The sequence below is a fragment of the Atractosteus spatula genome, chromosome 5, assembly GCF_055471065.1.
Source record: "Atractosteus spatula isolate fAtrSpa1 chromosome 5, fAtrSpa1.hap1, whole genome shotgun sequence".
NCBI lineage: Eukaryota > Metazoa > Chordata > Actinopteri > Semionotiformes > Lepisosteidae > Atractosteus > Atractosteus spatula.
Genome location: NC_142710.1, coordinates 22,094,542 through 22,117,410, shown reverse-complemented (window position 1 = coordinate 22,117,410; position 22,869 = coordinate 22,094,542). Strand labels below are relative to the sequence as shown.

General features: G+C 34.9%; 1 protein-coding gene across 1 annotated transcript in view; it reads left to right on the top strand.

The window, feature by feature from the left end:
• The window catches only part of adgra1b (adhesion G protein-coupled receptor A1b), a 131,744-nt gene that overhangs the window by 51,397 nt on the left and 57,478 nt on the right, over positions 1-22,869 (top strand). Inside the window, exons 8-12 of the mRNA XM_088917412.1 lie at positions 6,161-6,325; positions 7,200-7,398; positions 8,405-8,554; positions 9,701-9,862; positions 11,741-11,962. Coding sequence (XP_088773538.1) covers positions 6,161-6,325; positions 7,200-7,398; positions 8,405-8,554; positions 9,701-9,862; positions 11,741-11,962 — 898 coding nt within the window. The remainder of the gene's footprint in view (positions 1-6,160; positions 6,326-7,199; positions 7,399-8,404; positions 8,555-9,700; positions 9,863-11,740; positions 11,963-22,869) is intronic.

The window sequence follows — 22,869 nt, the reverse complement described above, 5'->3', positions numbered from 1 at the left end:
TAAATGAAATCATGGTTGATAATGAGTTAAGAGTATCAAAGGTGAAAGGGAACTTGGTTTCCATCACCTCTCCTGAACCTTTATTAAAAATGTTAATTGTGACAAATATTTACAAATTGATTATTTGATTTTATGGTGACCCATAAAACCTGCTTAATTTGGGCTCTCCAGAACCAGGCATGTCATGTTCCTTTTTTTAGGCTATTCAGTCTTTTATAGCCATCTCTAAACCTCTTGATTTTAAATCATGCTAATCTTAGCCTGAATAAAACAAGAAAATAAATGAAAAAAAAATGTCTCCATTGATCTGCTCGCCTCGCCAGCAGATTTTCTTCATCTTTTTGTTCGGTGTTCTAGCAGAGTGTGGTAGCCATGGAAACTAGATTTAATTGCCTTTCCTCCTTGTTCATCTGATTATAACCGCCACCACCCTGCATTGCTTCTTGAATGTGGAAATGGTGGTTCAGAAATCGATTGGTTGAAGTTGAAGTAGTTATCTGATTTGTCAGTTTAAAAGACATTGTTTCCCCAGTGTATGGCGGGGGATCAGACCTCTTTATTCAGAAGCACTCATCATGCAATGACTGTACAGCAGAGAAGTGATCAATGGGGCTTTACACTGAAGGGTATTGTACATGGAGACTGTCTCTGTGCTGGAGGGCTGTGCTGCACTGGGAGAAACAAAGGGATAGATGCATTATGGCAAATATTGGATTAAGGGATGCTGTTGTTGGTTACTTCGTACAGCATAGCTGCATCACCAGAGGCACATGATTCTGCTCAGATAAAACAGCATCAGATGTCAGAAGAACAAATGTTTTTTCATGAGACATCTTTGGGGAAAAAAAAGGAGGGGTGAGAGTGATTCTATTTATATTGACATCACTCTGTAAAACTTGCAGGCGAATATAGCCAAGACCCAAACTTAGCTCAGTTTAATCAAGCGTAATCATCACTGCCCAAGAGCCGCAAACTGCTGTTTGTGTTACCCTGTAATAAAAGAGGGGGGAAAAGCTAAAAAAAGAAAATGGGAAGTGAGCAAGTCAAGGAAGCTGGAACAAGCGTCAAGGCTTGGAATGCAGTCCATGAGTGCAGGGTTTAAGTTTACAGTCTCATAAACTATTATGTGTAATCAAATCATTAAACATCATTACAAGAATGTAAACACTCTTAATGAGTCATCTGGGAAATGTTTCATAGAGACAGTCAATAAAGCAGGGTTAATTGTAATTTAGTTATATTTCCCTGTCTTTATCTGTTATCTCCTCTCAAGGTTTATCATTTTGTAGTAAGTATCCTTCACAGTAATTCAACTGTGTGGATAATGTGACATAGCATGCTAAATTCAGTATTAAATCCACTGATAATTTACCAGAAATACCTATTCTTAAATTTTGTGAATACATTGATGAGTTTTGCATAAAGTAGTGTTTCACATCTTATTCTCTACAATATAGTTGCTGTCTACAGAATTATCAGTTAGAGATGTGGGCTTTGTCTCAGAAATAATCCCAAAAAAGATGATCATGTGCAATTATTATTTTTACACCTGGCCGGGTTAGAGCTCCACGGAAACCAATCACATTTGCACAAGGAGCTCGACTCCGCCCAGCGCCACCTGGACCTACAGTAGTATGGCAGATTCTCTCAGCCGCCTGCCACCAATTGATGAGCAATCAAACCAGGTATTTAACCCCTCCCGCCACTGCCCTCCAAGAGTATGGAGCTACTCTTGTCCGGGTAGTGCAGTCCATTTCTGTTTTGCGTGTGAAACAAAGTTTGTTCAGTTGTCTGCGGGAACCAGTGCCTCTTCCAGTTCCTGTGTTCTCCTGTTCCTGCCGGCCCTGTTTTTTTGAACCTGCAGTGGGACAGTGGCAGTCAGTGGGAGCAGTCAGTTCTCGGTCAGCTCTCGCCTGCGCAGCCTCAGCTTTCCTCGTCACTCTTCACCTACACAGCCTCGGTTTTCTCTTTTGGCTCTTCTTTATCTCCGTGCACAGCCAGCCTTTCCATTCTTTGTACCGTTCAGATGGATCCCTTTTTCCCTCAGTTGGCCACAAGCTTTCCTACACCCAGCCGCAGCATAAAAGTTATCATAAACATGGAGGGCATATTGTTTCTTTGTTGAAGTCTCCAAATGCTGCAGTCAGTATATAAATGATATTTAGTAAATGTAAACACGCACAATGTCTCTTTGGGGTTGATAGGCATCTGCGTGTGTCAATAGAGGCAAAGGGCCTAATAACAGAGGTAATTTCTGACATCTAGTGTACAAGTTAACTATGGAAGATAATAAAACACCCCTACACTGTAGGTCAAGAAACCCAAGCAAGGTCAGTGGCTTCTTTAATGTTCTGTGAAAATGGTTCATTTTTAATTTCAGCAATTCTGTGGCTGAGAAATAGAGGCCCTATTTTAAAAGACAAGGTAACGACAATAAAGAACACACAAAATATACTAATATTTACACACTACTATGTACATTTGGATTGGGTTCCAGAGAACTAACTTTACAGAAGGTATTCACTCATTAACATTTACAGCCTCTGATACACTTAGACATTGTGCCTTGTAAAGTTAGTGATTTCCATTATTATTTTGAAAATGAATATGGAACTTTAAATTGTATTAGAAATAGTGTATTACTTAGTTGTAAATATGCTGTGGTTTTGTGATGTGTAAATTATAAGATATTAATAAATACATGTGTTATCTGTTTTTGATCACATTTGAAATTAAAGAAATCATACTTGAACATCTTTTAGCCATATAGTTTATAAACATCATAGAACCCAATGTTGGTTTAAGTTTTGAACGATACTATTTTCAAACTGCTTGCGAGTTGATACAGCAGTTTGTGGTTTCATTTGTCTAAAGGAAAGTTGTTGAATAGGGATACTCTGTTATTTCTCTTTTGTGGCCTGGCTTAAAGTTGTACATACATGTGGTTGCTGCACTATAAAATCAGTGTGTGGCTTTCAGGTTATTGACCCCTAACAGTAACAAGATGTTTTAATATGTTATTGCATGGTTATTTGGATACTCTTTAAGGGCAGAAAAACATTTATTGGAATTTAATGTTTTTACTGTAGCTCTGTCCCTTAGTATATAATGCATATATAATGTATTTGTAATAAATTGGTGATTTATGCTTGATACTGCTAAATGCTGTCCATGGTATTTCTCATCTCTCTGTTATGTAGCCTAAGTGCTTACTACTCTACGGTATTACTTCATTTAGTATTTATTTTAAAAAACAGTTTAAAAGTAGCTTGGCAATTGGCTTTAAAAGCTTCAGAAAGCACTAGAGACCACCACTATTTTCTTTGTTCCTTATTTAAGGTTTTTGTCTATGCAGATAAACTTCATTATATGATAGAAGTTAAGATAAAAAAGTCATTTTCCAGTTGTCAAATATTTTCTCTCTTGAGAACACTGAAAAGGGAATTTTATGAAAAAATTAGTGACAGCATGACGCTTGTTGCTTGGTTTCTCCACATTCAATATGGTATACTATAAATAAGGAACAAATAAATTTTGAATATTGTAGCTTGACTGAGTATAGACAATCTGGATTTTAAGTAACTGCAGAATCACATATCTCTGGTGATACCTTGTGTTACATTGCAGTATGTGGTCCATGTGTGTTTTGTTGCTGTTCCCCACTTCCTGACCTTGATTGTTCTCCCTCCCCCATTGGTCCATCATTATATCATTGTTTCTGTGTGACATCATCTTCAATCAGATTCTTGACCAATCAGAACTCATCTTATTCAGTATATAACATGGAGGTTTTCAGAAGGAAGGGGCCTTTTTAGTTTGACTTAGGTCCTGCTTGGTTTAGCTTGTGTTTTGTTTCGCTTTTGGTTTTTGCTTCGGCTTTGTTTATATGTATTTTCGTATAGCTTCGGCTTTTGTTGGTTTCTGTTCTCCTTGTACTTTCGTTTGTTTGTGTTTATCATTTATTATTATCGTTTATTTTGCCATTACCTTGCCCAGACTTGTTATTTGTTCAACCTCTGTGTTCTTTTGTACCAGGTTACTTGTGTCTACTCTCGTTTTCCCTTATTTGTATTCGTAGTTCACTTGTGTATTTGTGTGAACTCTTGTGTATTGGGTAGTTTAGGTTGTTGGGTACACTTTACACACGTAGTTGATTTTTGTATTAGTCACACTGGTTTAGTACGGGTGAGTGCCGTTTGTCTTGTATGGTCTTGGGTAGTCAGTGGAGGTTAGCTAGGGTGTTTGAAGACGCCGAAGACCGTGTGTTTCGGGTTTTCTTTTGTAGTTAGGTCAGCTTTCCTTCACTTTCTCAGCTAGCTCCATTTTGTTTGTAATTTTCTTTTCTTTGGCACCACTCTAGTTCCCTTACCCTGTGTGTAATTGTGTCCTATTTTGTAGCAGTCACTTATTCACCTTAAAATAATCACTTTTGCACTAACCCTTGTTGACACGCTTCCTAGTGCCTCACCAAAACCCACCTGCATCCAAAAATTATCCTAAATGTCACCCCTTACCCCTAAGCACTTGGGGTCATAACACCTTGCATACAAGGTTGAGAATGTATGTACAATATGTGTATTCACTATTAATGTGTGACACTTGTACCTTCCTTTATACAGTACGCTCTTATGATGTTAAAGAGATTATTGGCATATATTCTGACTATAAAGTATGTAACCATTTTGTGGATAACTGGCATTATAAGAATTCTTTGTTATGAATACCAACTGGAAATGTGCATGTTTCGTGGTATTTTAAGAAGGCGCAGTACTGTGAATGATGATTATGACTTGTTTAATGTGAAAAGGCTATGTTTGTCAGAGTTTAAGTTATGGATTGGCTAAGTAAACTACTGTCTATTGAAAAAAATATTCATGGTAACAGTAAGTGACAAATGTTACTTTCTGTATATGAATATTTGTGTGTTTTGTGGAATTCATAGCCTGATAGCTTTCAATAAAATTATTTAAATTGTAGGTTATATATAATTGCAAATTTTGCCTACATCTGTGGAGTTCTAATGACTATGGATTGTATTATTAATGGATTCGAAAAACCTATTTAACCTTCAAGAAATATTGCAGAAAAGTGTCTGGTCTTGTTTCTACTGCAAATATTTCACTTTCAACTTCTAAACAAGTGCCATAGCATTTGGCACAAGCTTTTGAAATAAAGAATACATAGTAGCTTTTTATAAGGAGATGTTTAGATGAAGACATTATTAGTGATATTATAATACACATTGAATTATATGTAATGATAAAATGTGAACTAGTGCTTTGTATGTAGCTAAATACATTTCACAAGAAAATTTTCTTAACTTAGATTCTTTAATCTTGCAATTCCTGCACTTCACCTCAGGCACAAAAACAGGCACTTTGTTATATCAAATAGTATAAAGCAACTAATCATTTTAGTGTAAAAGATGAAAGTGCTATAAATTTACTGTCACTTATAATTTAAATGTCAAGGAAGCTGTACAAAACTGAACATTCCTGAAGGCCACGATTAAAAACAGAATTAAAAATGTTCCAACTATATGTACTGCCGCAATGATGTATTTTCACATAAATGCTGGTAAATGGAAAAGCAAAATTTATTTTCTATTGCTAACCAAGGACACATTAAAATGACGCAGGATTCCATCCTATAAAATGTAACTGCAGTTACACACTATAGTAGATCTATTGATGTTTAGCCAGCAGGGCTTGTACTGGCATTTTCCCCTGGTGATGTTCAGGGTACAGAATGAGGAAATAAAAAAAAAAACCCTTCCATGTTGCTAACCCAAAAATGTCAGTATGATGGACGTAGAACATAGAAAGACAAATCAAAGTGGGAAAGTGGGAATAATGCCTAGAAAAAGTAGGTATTTGCATGACCCTACACCTGATCTAACAGCTGAGTTTTCTTTAGTGTCTGTTCTGAATTCATATATATATATAGATTTGTCCTTGAAGACAATTAGAGTCACCATTTAATGCTATACAAGGTTTTTTTTTATTCATAGGTTTCACAAGACAGTACCTTCAGCGATATATTTATTAATATATTATACAATGGCCATGGCATCCAGAAAGGTTATGAAAAGTTTTTTTTTTAAGTTAGAAAGAAAAACAGTCCACTTTTTAAGAATATTATTTGTTCAAACATCCTTTAGTGAGGTGATACTTTCCAACATTGACGTCGCTGCTTCTGGGGACTGGGAGTGTCAGGTCTCCAGCTCTCGAGGAAACAGCACAAAGATGATGGAGATTGTAGTCCTGGAGATGTCGGCACCATACTGCCCTGCTGAGCGGGTTACTAACAACAAAGGAGACTTTCGGTAAGCACGTGCAGTCGACCATTTCATTGAAAAAGAAGCTGAATAGATTTAAACTGTCCCATATTAACCATCCTTGGATACAGCTTCCAAGGTCCTTAATTTAAACAGTCATTAACATCTACAGTATGCAGTTATGTTAAAAATGTTAGGAAAATGTTTCTGTCTCCTAAAAAATCCTACCAAATCTCCTTCATGACCATACTCTCCGAAGCATTTATAATGTTTTCACTGTTTACTGCACAGTAACATGGCACTGAACAGGACTGTTTTGTTTTCAGAATAGAGAGCAGTAATGATGTGGAAAATTAGTCCTCTTTGTCTAGGAAAGTTGGTGTCATAAATAAGCAACATTCTTACAATTCTGGAAGTAAAAGCTATAGACATGCACAGAACATGGTAAAGCAATGTAAAAGGTATTTTAAATCTGACAAAGGTAAATTATTTAAATTATGAAAATGCTATTTTATTTTCAGGTCAAATTTAGTTGTTAAATATGCTTACAGTATGTATTTGCTTGCATATACACAGTGTATACTGTACATGCTTTTAGAGTTCTTTGGAAAACAAAGTTAAAGTATTTTGTGTTTATTTTGTCAGGAGAGCCATTCTCAAAAGTAATTCTTGTTTCTGTTATTATTGTTTTGCCCTGGTTTAACAGGTCAATGGCACAGATTACATAATTAGCAAAGGAAGCATAAAGCAGATCAGAGATTTCCACTTCCACAGGGCCTGTTGTACTCACAGATTTGTGAACGTGAATTAAATATTATGATTAAAACCATATGTGATTAAAAGTTTTTTTTCTTCAAAACAGAGTGTTGCAAGGAACCTTATAGTCTTATTTTATTCTGGATTATGTTTTCTATTCTGGTAGGTGGCCAAAGACTCTGGCTGGAATAATCGCATTCTTGCCCTGCATACAGTATCCATTTGGCTCCAGCTCATACTCTAGAAGTTTGAAAGAGAAGAAATCGTTGCGGAGGTGTGACAGAACAGGACGCTGGGCTGAAGGGGATTACTCACAATGCCCCTATGCCAGTGAAGTAACCCGAGTGCTCCATGAATTTAGCCAGGTACTGTACATAAATTTTTCAGACATTAATCTGTAAATTTTCAAATATCTTTGTTTTTCGTGAAAATCGCTTACCTGAAACCAAAAACCACACCACTTTGGTAATCAGTTTCTCCCTTCATATTATTCACTTAGCTTTAGGCCTGCATCTAATAATGTTCACCAACATAACTGCAGGCCTTTAGCTTCTCTTGCATCAACTTTCGTTATGTCTGATGACTTTGTAATTGGCAACCATCTCACAGATTGACCTGTGACACGGTCTTTTCTATCCCATTATCTTTTACGTTTTGATATTCGCAGTGACATGCTGCATTTCACACAGTATTAGAGCATAGTTTTTTAGGGATGACACACTGGAGACTGTAAAGTTAAGTACTTAATCTACTGAAAGTACAAGATCCCTGAGAAGAATGCTTCAAATTCAAGTGGTTAAATGTAGATGTTTAATGATTTCTGTCATGTGATATGTTCTACACTATATTGTATTTAGTAATACATCCAAACTGATATTCCAGGAAGTGTGACGAGCTGCCATCTGGGGTCCTTCTTTATCTCCAAACTGATGGCAGCTAACAATAGAAACTGAGGGTAACTTGAAGTATTGACCTCATGATCATTGCAAAAATGCCTTAGTGAAATTTGTAACAGAAAATAACTATACAAATTTCATCCAAATTGGAGATTTGGCTCAAGTGGACAGTGTTCCACATGTCATATTTGAACGGACTGACACTTACACAATAGGAAAGATACAACACATAATATACAGTACATCTTCAAGATAAGAATCGAACATGTACCAAGTGCAAAAAACCCTTATAGGTTATCAGATGTTTCTGTGGGTGTTTTGGGTGTGTTTTAGAAGAGATAGTGTACATTGTTTGCAAAACACAGTATTTTCATATGTCAGACTATGCCCTCAGCAGTCAGATTGTCATATCAAGTTGAGCTCAATTGATTTACAGTAATACTACCGTTTTAAAGTGATTGCACTTTAATTTCAGATGCCAATCAATGCCACCAACGCCCGTGCCTCTGCACAGCAGCTCTCAGCTTATACAAGTGGAGCAGCACACTTTGTGGATATGATGGATGTTATCTTTGTGGCTCGTATTCTCGAGAAGCTGATTGGTTATGTGGGCCAGATCAAAGATGTATGGTATTTTAATCCCTTTTGAGATAATTTAGTGTTTTCACTCATTGCTTCTTCTATTTGTATTTTTATTTTACACAGTCTTTTACCACATATGGCTCGTGAAATAAATTTGTTTGGGGTATTTTTTCTGCAGTTCATCTGTGGTTCAGATGAAAAGCACATATGCTTAGATTTTGTATATTTTACCCTGGAAAGACTCCAGACTTTATTTTAAAATTTTAGGTTTCATGTGCTAATTTTAGGATCGTCCATCAGTGCAGAGATCTAGTAACTTACAATTTAGGGAAACAGTATATATTGTTAACAGTTATTTTTGGTTTGGCATTATTTGTTCCTGTATACATTAGATGTTTTTAAACTTTTTAAATGCTGCTTCTGCAAAGTCCTGAATGCCAAAAATAGGCTTCCCTCCTGCAGTTTCAGATTCTAAATGGTTTTAATTAACCAAAGGGAATAATGTAGTGCTCGCTCAAAAAAGCAGACATGAGCTCTTGCTGAAGAAGGCTGTTTATATTACACTCATGACATAGGAAGTAAGCTTTCTTAACCTGGTACATTCATGTTTGTTTTGGATATATTTGAAAAGACTGCATAGCTCCATTTCTTCGCAAATGGTCAGGAGCCACAGAAACCTGGAGGACAGATAAAGGAAGCAGATTTTATGCTAAGTTCTGCTCAGTTTTTTTTGCAAAAGAGAAAGCAAACAGAAAATCTTATTTTGTGTTAAGAAGGGCTGAAAGCTTTGGAAATGTTTTCTTTCAAAATAAAGAGATGTATAAATATAAGCATTATTAAGTATCTTTAAATGAATATTTCTTCTGGAAATGCCTGCTGACAGCAATTTTCTTCAAAGTCATAAAACAAATGTGTGAATTATTTTGGATGTGTTTTGTAACAAGACATACAGTATGCTAGTACTGCATATGCTCTGTTTGCATTTAATAGGGCTAAAATATGCCTGAATTCTGTGGAAGGCACTGACGTACCATAACTGTTTAAACCATTTTCTTAAAAAGTAATTATGTGGTATCAAACACTGTATCTAAATTAAATCTTAATAAAAATGATTGTCCTTGCATAATCATGCAAGACAAAGACTGCATAAAATGTAATGTATTTTAATGTCAACCCCTTTGTTTTGCAGCTAGAAGACTATATATCGGATATTGCTAGTAATATGATGTTCGTGGATGAGCACATATTATGGATGGCACAGAATGAAGCAAAGGCTTGTACTCGTATTGTACAAAGTGTGGAACACATTGCAGATCTGGTCCTTACTAGCAATACACAGGTTATTTCAAAGGTATAGTAATTACCACTGATCTTTTCTCATACCATTCTTTTCTTTTTCTCTCTGTCGCAAAGCACCAAGTTTTGAAATCTGCTTAGAAAGCAATGTTTTATGCATACACCACTGATTTTGAATGGAGTCAGAAATCCTTTAGGAAAAAGTAAAATAAAATATTACTTTGAGGACCAGAAGGCAAGATTGATAAAATGTAGACATATGGGTAAAGGGCTATAAAAATGCAGTTTTTCATTTATTTTTTACCAGATGTTACCTAGAGTGTTTGTTTTCTCAAAAGGCTACGTAATGAGAGGGGACATTTTATAGTGTCAATTAGAATATAACTCTTCTAATGTAAGGGGGGTTGTATCATTAATTAATGATTATTCATTTGGAGATTCTCTATTTAAAACAAAGAACAGGAGTTGATATCTTTTTATATTCCCCTCTTTGTCTTCATAGCTTTTGCAAGAAAAATAAAAAAAATGTTTTTTGTAATTGCAAGCAAATAATCTGAAAATACTAAACTTCAAGCAATTTAAAAGGTGATTTCTAAATAGTTAAACCTCTCATTTTTTAGTTACTAAATTATTTTTAGTGGGAATTCTACACAGTTTACAATCCTTGTAATATTTGTTATTATTTTAGCATCAGCTTATAGTAAACAATTAATTAAAAAAATAATTAGAAACATTTTAATTAGATACATCAATGCACCTAAGAAACATCACTCTATACACATGTTTCTGGATATAGATTTTGATTGATTTTGGTGTTGTGTGGGTTAGTATTTGTGCATAAGCATTAAATCACCTTAGCAGTGAGTGAACCAGGAGCAGCTGATGAAGTGATTTAGCAAGTTGATAGTCAGCGTTGGTGAAAATCAAGAAAGAAAAACACTAAAAAGAATCAGTATGGCAAGGTTATCAAGAGAACACCTCCTTTGTTTAATCAAGGGAGTTAATCAAGATGGGATGATATGTGACATCTAGGACACAGAAAGGACTGAAAAAACACATGCTTGTCCAGGCTCAGCAAGAGGAATGGGACAATCGTGCAAGACAACATCAGTTCCCTTGCGCAAAACATGCATCGCACATTTAAAGCTTGTGTTGTCAAGGTGGCCCCACATTACTTATCTGTGATTCTCACAGCAGACACTCTGTTCATCAGCTTAGTTCTTTAATGTTAATCAGGATAAGTTTACCTTTATCAGTGTCAGTACACTACAAGCAAGACTTTCATTTTCTTTATGATAACTAAGTGAATTTATTGCAGTTGTAAGTGATGAGTTTCTTTTATTGCTCAGTATACTGCCTATTCCTCAGCACAATAGTAGGTTGCTTTCAATGCCATTGAACTAGGCTGCTTTATCAAAACAAACTCATCAGACAAAGTTCTGTGTCTATTAACGTTTAACATCTTAGGCTTCTGCTGCATTATCACATGTGAGCTCTGACAAAGGTTTTTTTATTGTATAATGTATGCCTTCTTCTTGTAATCAAGTGAGTTTGAACTACCATGCAGTAAAATAAGGCAAACTACACTATGGAGAATCGGGTTATGTATTAATGTATTCATTTTAAATGCTAATTTGCAGTTGAATGTATTAGTACTTGCTTCATTAGACAATTCCCAATGGTAACATTAAAGCATATAACAATTTTTTTTCCCATTAAGTGCAAATATTACCTGTTTCAACAGAATACAAAACTGAGCAGTTTTGTTCATGCAATTAGCATGAACTGAACTGGTCATTAAGGATAAACTACATTCAAAAGCAATGACAAGTGCTTTTTCATTGGCCAAATAAAGAAGGTGAGGGAGAGCGTGAAATAAGTTTTCTTTTTTGTCATTGATAAAGGCCTTGTTTTCTTCTCATGTTTTCCCAAGGTTTCTTCTAATATAGCTCTGGAGGCCTTCATGATCAAGCCTGCGAGCTTCACAGGCATGACGTGCATCGCATTCCAGAAAGCGCCTCCATCTTCAGACAGAGCACTGGCCCATGATGTGGGCAGGCAGGACTGGGAGGCAGACTATGGGGCGGAATCACTGCTGAATTTCAAATGCAACACAGCCAACCTCAGCAGTTCTCTGGTGAATTTCCCAGTGAAGGTAGGGGTTAATCTATGCTAAATGAAAAATGTCAAGGCTCTTTATATTTAACTACATCTGACAGTTTAAAACAGCAGACTAATTGCAGTCAGGTACTGAATATTTGCAAAATAACTGTACCCTTATTTTTTCTCAAATATTTACAGTGGAGTAACAAAATCCCAGGGTTTGCTTGGGCTGCATAGTTTACTTACATAGTTGTTAAGTAAAGAAAGTCACTGAAAGGAGTGGTAATTTTATTAGTTTGTATTTTAATCTGCTTTTACTTCAGACTTTCTTAGTTTTTCAGATGGTATAAGTAGATTTTCCAAGGGATGTGTGGTACAATTTACAAGTTTATACAAAAGCAAATATAATCTCAGAATCAGTCCTTTTCAGGGTCTGAAAATGCATTTAATACTGTGTTTAAATGCTTTTCTACTTGTGTGGATGGGTTTGTTGTATCTATCATGTGCCTTCTGCAATATGTATTAAATCTACAGCAGCATGAACACTCTTGTCAGTAGTATAGTAAGTGTTTGGGTGATTAATATGCAGGTCTGAAACCTCCCTCTATTCTGCAAATGCTTCTGTTAATTTTCTTTCCTTTCTTTTCTTTGTTGGGTACCCAGAAGGATTTTTTCGTTGGAAATACACATTTACAGATAACGCAAGAGTGTTATCAATCTGGAGCAGGTTTTTCTTGCCTTGCATTCTCTATTATTTTGTGAAATACTTCAGAGGATTCAAAATGATCCAGACTTAGAAGCGGAAGATGATTGGGGTAGTTTGTGTAAATCGCGACACGAGGAGTGTAAACAAAGCACCCATGAGCGATTAGATTTCGCTTCCTTATTTGTCAGACTCAGCAGTCTTGCATAAAGTATGTCCGGACAAATAACTGTTTTTTGTGCCCTACTTTACATATGTATAGTAAAGCTCATGCTTATTGTTGAAATGGTGTTGCCTTTTTTATATCTGTTGATAACCTGACAAAGGTCAGAAATGTGTTATTCCATTTCGTTACATAACCTTCAAGTCAAGATATGATTTGGTGAAAAAGAGAATGTTGTAGCATTTCTTGACACTGAAAATCTGGTGACGTAGGCTCACAGTCAATACCTTCAGCATTTCATTCATTCAGCTGTGGGCCCTCTCAAAGTGCTGAATTAGTATACAGAAGCTTACAATGGATATTGTTTTTCTAGGCTTTTTATTGTTTAAATATGAGACAAAGAAAGTGTTAATGACTTAATTTCACTTTTAAAGAATGTCAGTGATTTTCTTTAAACACAACCTTTTTTGTAGAGCACAAAATTACAAATGAAATGCATAGAACGATTGCAAAGACGTATATTGTTGTAAACAAAAGAGGTGCTAATTAGAGTACTTTTCACCAGGCAACTATTAGAAGTCTGACAATAGAAAAGGTTACAACAGTGGGAAGGTGCATGGGAAATGGGCTTGATACTGGAGCTCAAGGGAAGAGCCATATTGTACTACTTGAACACAAACTGCTAGAGCAAAACTGGTTATTACATGCTGATTTTATCTTGTCAGGACAGACAGTAGTTTGTGCTGAAGGACTTGATGCCAGAAATTTAAGTATGCCTTATGTTTATTTCTTGGAAATAATGCCAAATGCAGACGTCTGAGCCCCTCTGTCTCAGCAGGATTCTGGACCTCCCTACAGCATGGCCCACGCTGTAATGTAGCGGGGAACTAGAAAGGCTATGTCTATGGCTTGGATCACCCTCTGCGCGCGTTCTTATAATTTACGTTTCCTTTTTTACTGCTTCTGTCACCATTTTTTTTGTCTATGGCTTTGCCAGGTTAAACTGGAATTATGCATCGTGTGCAGGCCTGCTGTGGATAGAATTGGCCTTGTAATTCAAAGACAGTTACCCACAGAGCTGTAAGGCAATCACCACCAAAAGAAACTGTTACATCCATTAAACGCAGGAAAGGTTTTATTCAAAACATCTTGACCTTTACAAAAAAATTGACAGGTGGACTTCTGTCATTTAACTGAACAAAAACACAATCTCAAGAAATGTTATTTAAGAACAAAAATAATCTATGATTTACCTGAACACTAAACTGTACATCTTTTAATAACCTTCAATAGTGTCTTCTTTTGTATTCACTCTTATTTTTTGTAGGATCTCTAGCTTGGAAGGTAGCTTGGAAGACTAATATACAGTCACCTGCCATTTAGCATAAAAAGCTAATACTCAGTAATGATAATTAGCAAGTGATAATATATGTTTGCCTTGATAAGAAAACCTAGTAAAGACTTTTTGATTCAGTGAAACCTAGTAAAACTAGTAAAAAGGGGAAGTTCCTTAAGTTCAAGCATATGCAATATTCAGACTCTGAACATCTGCTAATGCTCTGTCCCAAAGTGACAGTTAAACAAATTGCTCTCATTTTTCTTTCATTTAATGCTAGCCACATTTTCAGACTGTTTTGTTCCTAAATAGATATTATGTCACATACCTGATTCACTTTGATCATGTCCGTAGGAGAAAATCATTGCAAATTAAATCACCTCAATTTGAAATTACTGTAATTTGGTTATAGTGTAATATTTGTGTTCCCCAATTTTCAGTTTTCTATGTGTGCATAATTATAGCATACTTAAATTTCAACAATAGCATTACCTAGGAAGCATAGCATTAATTGTTTTTGTATTCAGCTATGTTTTGCACATGTAATTGCAAAAGAAGAGATGAACTAGAAATAAACATTGAAAAAGTAGGTGAATGTTAGTGGTATTCATCATAAAGTACAAAGGAACCAGGTGGCTTCCTGAATCAAGGAATAGTATTCCCAACATTTTCACAAACCTGTTTAAGCAGTCTAATTTCAGTTCACTGACACTTTTAACTATCTTTTCATCACATACCTAAGTAAGTACTAAAAAGTAATTATGTGAATAATATGAATGTGTAATAGAAAAATGATTAAAATTTACTTAAAATCCATTCACAAATGATTGGGACTGGCTATTCAATATAATGAATGTAGAAATAAGTAAAGATTAATTGCATCTATGCCACCTAAAATAGTTGTTTAATACTGTATGGTCAGATTTTCACAGATTCAAGTACATTTACTCTGCTTCTGTCAATATAGAATTTAGAATTATAACCAAACAAATCCACAATGTGTACATTTAAATGTGTATTTAAGATTAAATGTTTTTTTATATAAGTATTTTACATATATAATATATCCAATATAATGACAAATGCCATCAGAAAAAATATGATGAAGCTCTTAAATATAACTTACACTATTGTGATGTTGATAAGAGTTAGTATTTAAGGGGGTCAAGCACAAAAAGAAGAAAGGCCTAAAGGAAGTCTTAATATCAGTTCTTTCAGATATCATTAAGCTGTTTTCTTCCATGGTAGTACACTATTGCTTTTTATGATACAGTATGTCAGAAGAGATGTCAATAGAACATACTGTATGTACACTGTAGTGTGAAAACATACAAAATTATATAGGGTTGATGTGTGGTGCGTATGAAATCCTACGAAACAAAAATCCTGGAAAGTTGTCAACATAGGTAAATTATCTGTTGTCTTATTCTATTGATGGTCTTAATATACAATCAGTGCAATTGATTTAAAAGAACTGTACAATAGGAGATCCTTAGAGGTGGGAGACAATGACAGCGATACAGGGGTCTCCGTTATCCTCTCAAACACATCCCGTCATCTACATATCCAGCATCCTCTTTCGGGAACCATCTGGCCATTTCCTTGTTATTTTGTTTGTGAACTCCTCACCTCTTGGACTGACCGGAAGTGGAACAGAAAACACAGCTTTACATTTGCACTCTGCAAATTCCTGACCAGCTGTATAAACTACCTCTGTCGTTGTCTTAAAATGCTGAAAGCATCGTTTATAGCCAACTGGCACTTCTCCCATTTCTTGTGCTAGTTTATCTGTGCTGTTTATTTTATCCTGCGCCATTGCATTTTGTATACATATCATGTCTCTGGTGGCTGTTACCAAACGGGAGAAATACTGTACATTTTGTAAATGTGGCATTCTGCTTTCCTCTTCACTCTAAACTTTTGACACTTTATTTTCAGCTTTCTTCATTAGATCATTACAATATACAGAAGATGACAGACAACAGGAGGCCATTTGGTCCATCTAGCTCATTTGGTCATTAGTAGTTAATTGATTTATCTTTACTTTATCTGTGTATTTTTTTTAATCAGCTAGAGTTCATTTGAACACAACCAATAAAATACAGAGTTATCAAAAATGATTCCTGAATGACACCGAACAATGCGAAATCAATCAGGCTTTTTGTTTCAATTGACTACTGCTGCCTCTCCAATCACCATTTCCATCCACATTATCCTTTAACATGCAGCCAGAGCCAGGTAGGGTTACTATACCTTCTCATACTGACCATTGGATACATCCTCCCTGTTGTCCTACAAAACACTGAATTTCATTTTACCATTTTTTACCAAAAATATAAATGATAATTTCTTAATTGCTATCCACTTTGTCTATACGGGCATCATCTGTGACGTTTGTAGTAACTTCAGTTGTTAAAGTTCCTTAATTACTGACTTGGGAAAGTTACAGAATCTACTTAATAATCAAAAGAGATGAGTAGAGTGAAGTCTTTGTGCAGCAGCTCTTGTTCTAAATAGCTTTAATTTACATTAACTCATTAACATATTTGTTTTTTTACAGTGCAGTGTTTTCTGATTGTTATTGACTAATTTAAAACTTTGGAAACTGTAAAAATCTAAAATTAGCTTTCTGCTTTAAAAACCCTTGCTCTCTGTTTGAAAACGGAAGCAATTGGAAATTTATCAAAAGCTCTCTTGTGTCCCTGTTCTAAAGACCATTTAGTTCATGAGATCCAACCTATGTGTTTAAAGATATACAGTATACTGTAAGGACTCTGCTTATCAGCACAGAATATTAGATATTTTATTGTTTTGGTATCTGAATACCAACACCTAAAAACACCACTCCGCAGGGTTTTATAGAATGACAACATGGATTTCACTTTTCTAGTTCATTTATGTAATGGCTTGCGGCATAATATGGATTGACTGCAAGCTGGTTGTTGATAGGGAAGGGTGTGTTTGGGATAACAGGATACTGGAGTTCACATAATGTGTCCTGACAGAAGCGATGAATCTGCTGTTCTGGAAACTGTCAGAATACCAGTGTCTACAGCATGTCTTTAGGCTGCCAAGACCACCATATGGACACCTACTTTGCACACAAAGTTGTGTTCTGTGGTGGATGGTATATAAGACTGAGAACCCTTCATCAGCGGTTTATATTTTCCTAGAAACTCTGTTTGACTCTCCTTTAAGCCAATAACCAGCTGCCCTGAATAAGTGTCTTGTTTTTTCATGCCAGAATATCCCTGCTGGTGCCAGTGTGCTAATGGGATTTAAGGTGCCTACTTTGTGTTGTATGTTATCCTCTGAGGGAGTTGTTTTCCCTAATGTCCCATTAGGGGTGGGGTGCTTCCAGAGTGTTTGATTCACTGGTGTTCTCAAAAATGTATTTGGCAGTAGTTTAATATTAGCTTGTCTTACACTAGAATGAATGTGAGCCATGTGGAATCACTGTGTAATGCCTTTCAGAGACTGACCCATGCAGTAGTCTACTGGAATATACAGTATTTATGGCTCACTGTTACTATTGTAACTGTTACTATTGTTAAACCAATAGTATCCCCACAAGACTTCACATGCACCTTGATGTCCACATTCTTTCCTGTAAACTCTGTGCTGTGTAAGCACTGATAATAAACATATTTGTTAAAAATGCTTGGTATTCTTTTGAAGCAAATGTCACATTGCTGAGATAACAGTGATTCTTATTAAGTATGATTTGTGTATTGTACTACACTCATTAAAATAATAAATGCCCTTTTATCCTTGTAGTATAAAATTCTGTGCAATTAGTGATAAAACCAAAAACAGTCAACTTATTCTAATTAGACCTAAATATTTCTTATAGGTCTCCATGGAGACAAAAATGAAGATAAATAATTATTTATAAATTTGGGGAACAAATCACACTGAAAGGTACTTTAATTGATACTTTGATATGCACAGTAGTTTGTGCTGCTGAAATCAGCTTCAATAACAGTGCTATGTCACTGTATGTAATCTAACTTCAAGGGCCTGTTTTCTTTCATGGTAAAAGGTTTTCCCTCAAATTTAACCTGAGTGTTTCACTGTTGCTGATTTGTTGTTAATATTAATAATATATTTATTTGTATAAGAACATAAGAAAGGTTCCAAATGGAAGAAAGCCATTTGGCCCATTTAGTTGTTGCATAAAAACTATTCTAGGCAAAACAAAAATATATATAAAAAAACAATTGTCATTGTAGTGTAAGAAAATGTTTCCACAAACATTTTTACCCCTTGTTTATTAGTTTTTCCTAAGGGTTTTATGGCAGTCACCTGTCCTATCTGCAGTGGCAGCATAGTAATGATAATTGCAAAATAGCTTGCAAGAAACATCAGTTGAATGTTAATTTGTTATCTTCTGCTGTACAGATCATGCCACCATGACATTGCCACAGAGCTCTGAGCCTACATCTTAGAAGTGTTGGATTAGAGAAGAAAGGGAGACAGATGATTTAAATGGGCTTTAAATGGTTTTTGTAAAACGATTTTTACTTTGACCTTAACGATCTGAATTTAAATTGCAATATAGAGGTGAATAAGTAAGTGGTGCTTGGATCCAAACCAGTGTTTATTGTTTCCATTTTTGAGAGTTCAGTAATTTAATTAATTACTCCTGGAGAGCTGTGGTGCCCTGCTTTCAGTGCCTATGTACAAATGTGTAGGTGGCAGAGCTTTTCATGTATTCCTTTATCTTCCATCACTGATAACTGGAATTATTCATCATTGTTTCAGAAATAGTCCACTCTTTAAAATGCAACATTATATATAAAAGTACTAGCATATAGTGTTGTATTTTTCTTTATCCCAAGAAAATTGCAATTCAGTGTAGTGCATATAGAGTGTATAGTCTTAATTAAACTGGAAAAATATAACAGAGCAAACATCACTTGCTGGGATGGGGGGAGGGAGGATGAGGTTCTTAAGTCAAGATTATCCGACCCAGTGTCAGAAACTTATTAACATATTTCCAATAAAAACAATTGCTGGTAGGTTAAATATTTCAGGGCTGCTTACCAACAATGGTGAAAGCTTAACTAAAGGCAATCTCTCTCTCAAAGCAGACAGTTCTGACGTTTAGTTAGGCAGGTGGATCCTTTGTTGGCATTAAAAACCATTAAATAGCAGCCAGCTTTGGCTGCATCCTGAATGGGGCTCTTGCAGTGGGTTGTTAGCAACAGACAAGAATATTCAAGTAGTGCTCAGCCAGTCATTGTAGCCTTAAAAAGTGAATTACTGCTGCTTACTGTACATGGTTAAACCTTAGGTTGCAGCAACTTAATTGCTTAATTGGATTTTACATTTTGCAAAAAGAATAGGAGTCTTACACCTTTTCTTTGTGTGCAAGTGTATTTTAACATAGAAAGTACTTATCTGGGAGTATGGCCAAGCATTTCATAGATGTGTTCAGAAGAAATAATTAATTTGACATTTTCTTAGGCTGTGCATTTAGTCTGTTCTTCTTGAGCTGTCCTATACATAGATTCTTGGTGGCATTGGAATACCAGAATACTGCTGAAAGTTAGAGTTTACAGGGAATGTCATTATAGGACGAAAAGAACAGCCAGGTTGAGTTGTTAGTCACAACCATGGAGGTCATCTGATGTTTGTTCAACAATATTTAAAAAAAATGGAAATGCTGTGCTGCTCAAGAAAAGTGAAGAATTGTAAACTGTTTTGGAATGTACAACATGATTTTTTAAATCTTAATTTTCAGAAATGACTATTTAGGAAAATTAATTGTTTTGATGTGTTCTTTGCAGTAGGTGTCCCTGTGTGCACAAAATGAGCCTTCCAGTCATTTAGAAAATATATAATATTTGGCTTATGCATTAGTGTTTTTCAAGACATTAGATACCTATATAAATTCAGAAAATATTAAGGTCTGTAGGCTGGAATTTATCCCAAGTCAATCCCTAGTAAATTCCATAGTATCATCAATGAATCCAAAGCCTTCTGTACAATGAATACACTAAAGATATATTCCAATTTAGACTTGTCAAGAGAGACAAAAGAAAGATTTTCCTATTTTTTTATCATTTAAAAATTTGTAGGTAATTTATACTTTTCAGAAGATTGTTTTTACAAAACCTTTTCTTCCATACATTATCTATGCTAAGACTTTTACAAACATCATGTGAGTTTAAGTACTTCTTTTGTGAACCAATTTCTGTTTAATTTAATTTATTTTTATCAAAAACAGAACAAAAGTTCATAAAGTTACAATTCAAATTTGTTTCTGAGTGCAACAGGATACATTACTATTACAGTGGGTATATAATATTAGAAAAAGGGGGTGCATTTCAACAGTTGTCACTATATGTAAATAAAACAATGTAGATTATACATTCATGTGCTTAAGTAAGATTTCTGGGTGATGATTTGTGACCACAGCAAAACTCATATTATGCACCTTGTACTTCACTTTTCTACTTGCAGAGCTACTGAAGATTAATTGTCACATTGACATTACTTTGCAAATATAGTTGGGAGCTATCATTCAGTACATGAGACTTGTAAGATGGTTTGACTCCAAGCACTCTTAAAGTGCAAGTTATTCATTAATTTAGATTGATGTGATATTATTGGATGACAACTTTATGCCATTGCATTTTAAACCAGCACAAAAGCTGATCACCCATGAAACCTACACAGGGAGTCAAGAGACAGTGCTGCTCTAGGTAATTTAATGATTTGTGTCCATTAATGGAGTTATGTTGGAATGCATTAATTAAATTTAAATTGATATCTCGCAAGGAGACTATAATCGGGGTAAATTAATGGTACTCTAGCACAAAGTAACTATCCAGCATACACAGTGACCATTTCTTGTTCATATACAGTAAAAATAATTTTAGATATACAGTGCAGTATATGTTTACACCACTATATTTGCACATGTATACAATTAAAGAAAGAACTATTTGTGATTTTGCATTTGTGTTTAAGAATGAAAAAGGATTGTATTTATAGAACTGATTGTAGTGTATAAGAAGACTGTTCAAGGACAGGACATGCAACCCATACTTTATACTTTCAGCCCTCATGTCTGTGACTCCTCTCCTGACTGTATTTCCTGTCCATGAGCAGCAGCACCCTGCTGTTCTTGCCTGTGAAATGCATAGATGTACTGTAGATGTAGGTGACTTGGCTTCATTCTAGTCTCTTATTCTTCTCATTTCATATTCAGTGCTTTGAAAAGCACAAACATAGTTCTGTGTCCATCATCTTCTCTTGAAATAATATTTTTATTTTCTTATTCATTTCTGTAAGAAATGGATCATAATATAGGATCAATTTGCATTCTATAGACTAAAAAACAATTGAACAATGTGTGGAATAGTCACTATAAGATTAATTTAACTGATCGTTTTCCCAATGTGTGTAACCTCCTATTTTATTCTTTTCAGCATGTTATGTCAAACGTGATTAAGGATTTTGCAATTCACTCAAGCATCTAGTCTGACAATTTAAGTGGAGTTCAAATTTAGTTGTCCTTCAAGTAAAAATTCAATTTCTCTAGAAACCTAGGTTTACCCACTTAATTAACTCAGTTTCTGGCTTTGTTTCATTCTCTGAAAGCATTACAGACATTTGTATTATTTACTCCATTCCTTTGTATTTTCACTTATTGCATTTAAATATTATATCATTCACTCCACAACTAATTATGTTTCTCTACACTTAAAATATGGAGCTACATTATTAACACATATAATTCTTATGATTCCTTCATATTGAATTTAAGAAATAGTTTGTAATTAATTAAACTCAAATTGGTATCTCACAAAGAGAAGAGAATCTGAGTAAATTAATGTTAATCAACTCTAGCATGAAGTAACTATCCAGCACACACAATGACATTTCTCCTTTCTCATAAAAAATGTTTTTAGATATACAGTATTTGTCGTTTGTATTGGAGTTTTGATTATTAAACTAAGTGGAAAAAATACTTTTTTGTCGTCAGGTAGGCAAAACATTGGAATACTAACTGCTGATTGTGGTTTTTTTTATTTTAAAATTGTTTGGCATAATGCAATCCACTAAATAAACAAATGTCTGTTTATCGCACAGCAAGACCAGACACTTCATTTTCAGTATGACTTTTGTACTATGTTGTACTTTATTCTTGGATAGAAAAGTTTTTGGTGTCTTCTATTTGACTATGTCATTTCTGTATAATGTTTCTGACTTTATTTGATTAAAGTGCTAATTTTTAATAGTATGCTTCAATGCAATTTAAAGGTAACTGTAACTCTAAAGTAAGACAGGTTGACACCCAAAATCTATAAGGTATTATTAGAACTCACAGACTTTGTTTTATGATAAAAGCAGGTGAATGAACTTTACTATGATGACAGAAATTCTTTAGAGGCAAAATTTGATATGATGTGAAAGGAAAGGATAGGTCCATGCCTGTCACATTCAATTATGTCGTTTTGATTATGGATCCCCTCTATTATTCCTGTAGCAGAAATATTGAATGTACATTCTGTCCATTTAAATCATGTAACGCTTTCTCGTATTTTAGTGAATACGTTTTTGCAAGTAGTGTGTTTGTCATTGCAAGAGTGGTTTTCAATACTGTATATAGCATTGCTGAGTCAGTATAATTTTAAATCTCAAATAAGTGAATAAAAACAAAAGAAAACCGCTTATTGGTTCACAAATATTCTAGTTACAGTAATAAGCTGTGATAAAAAGTAGTATCCAAAATCACAGAAAATG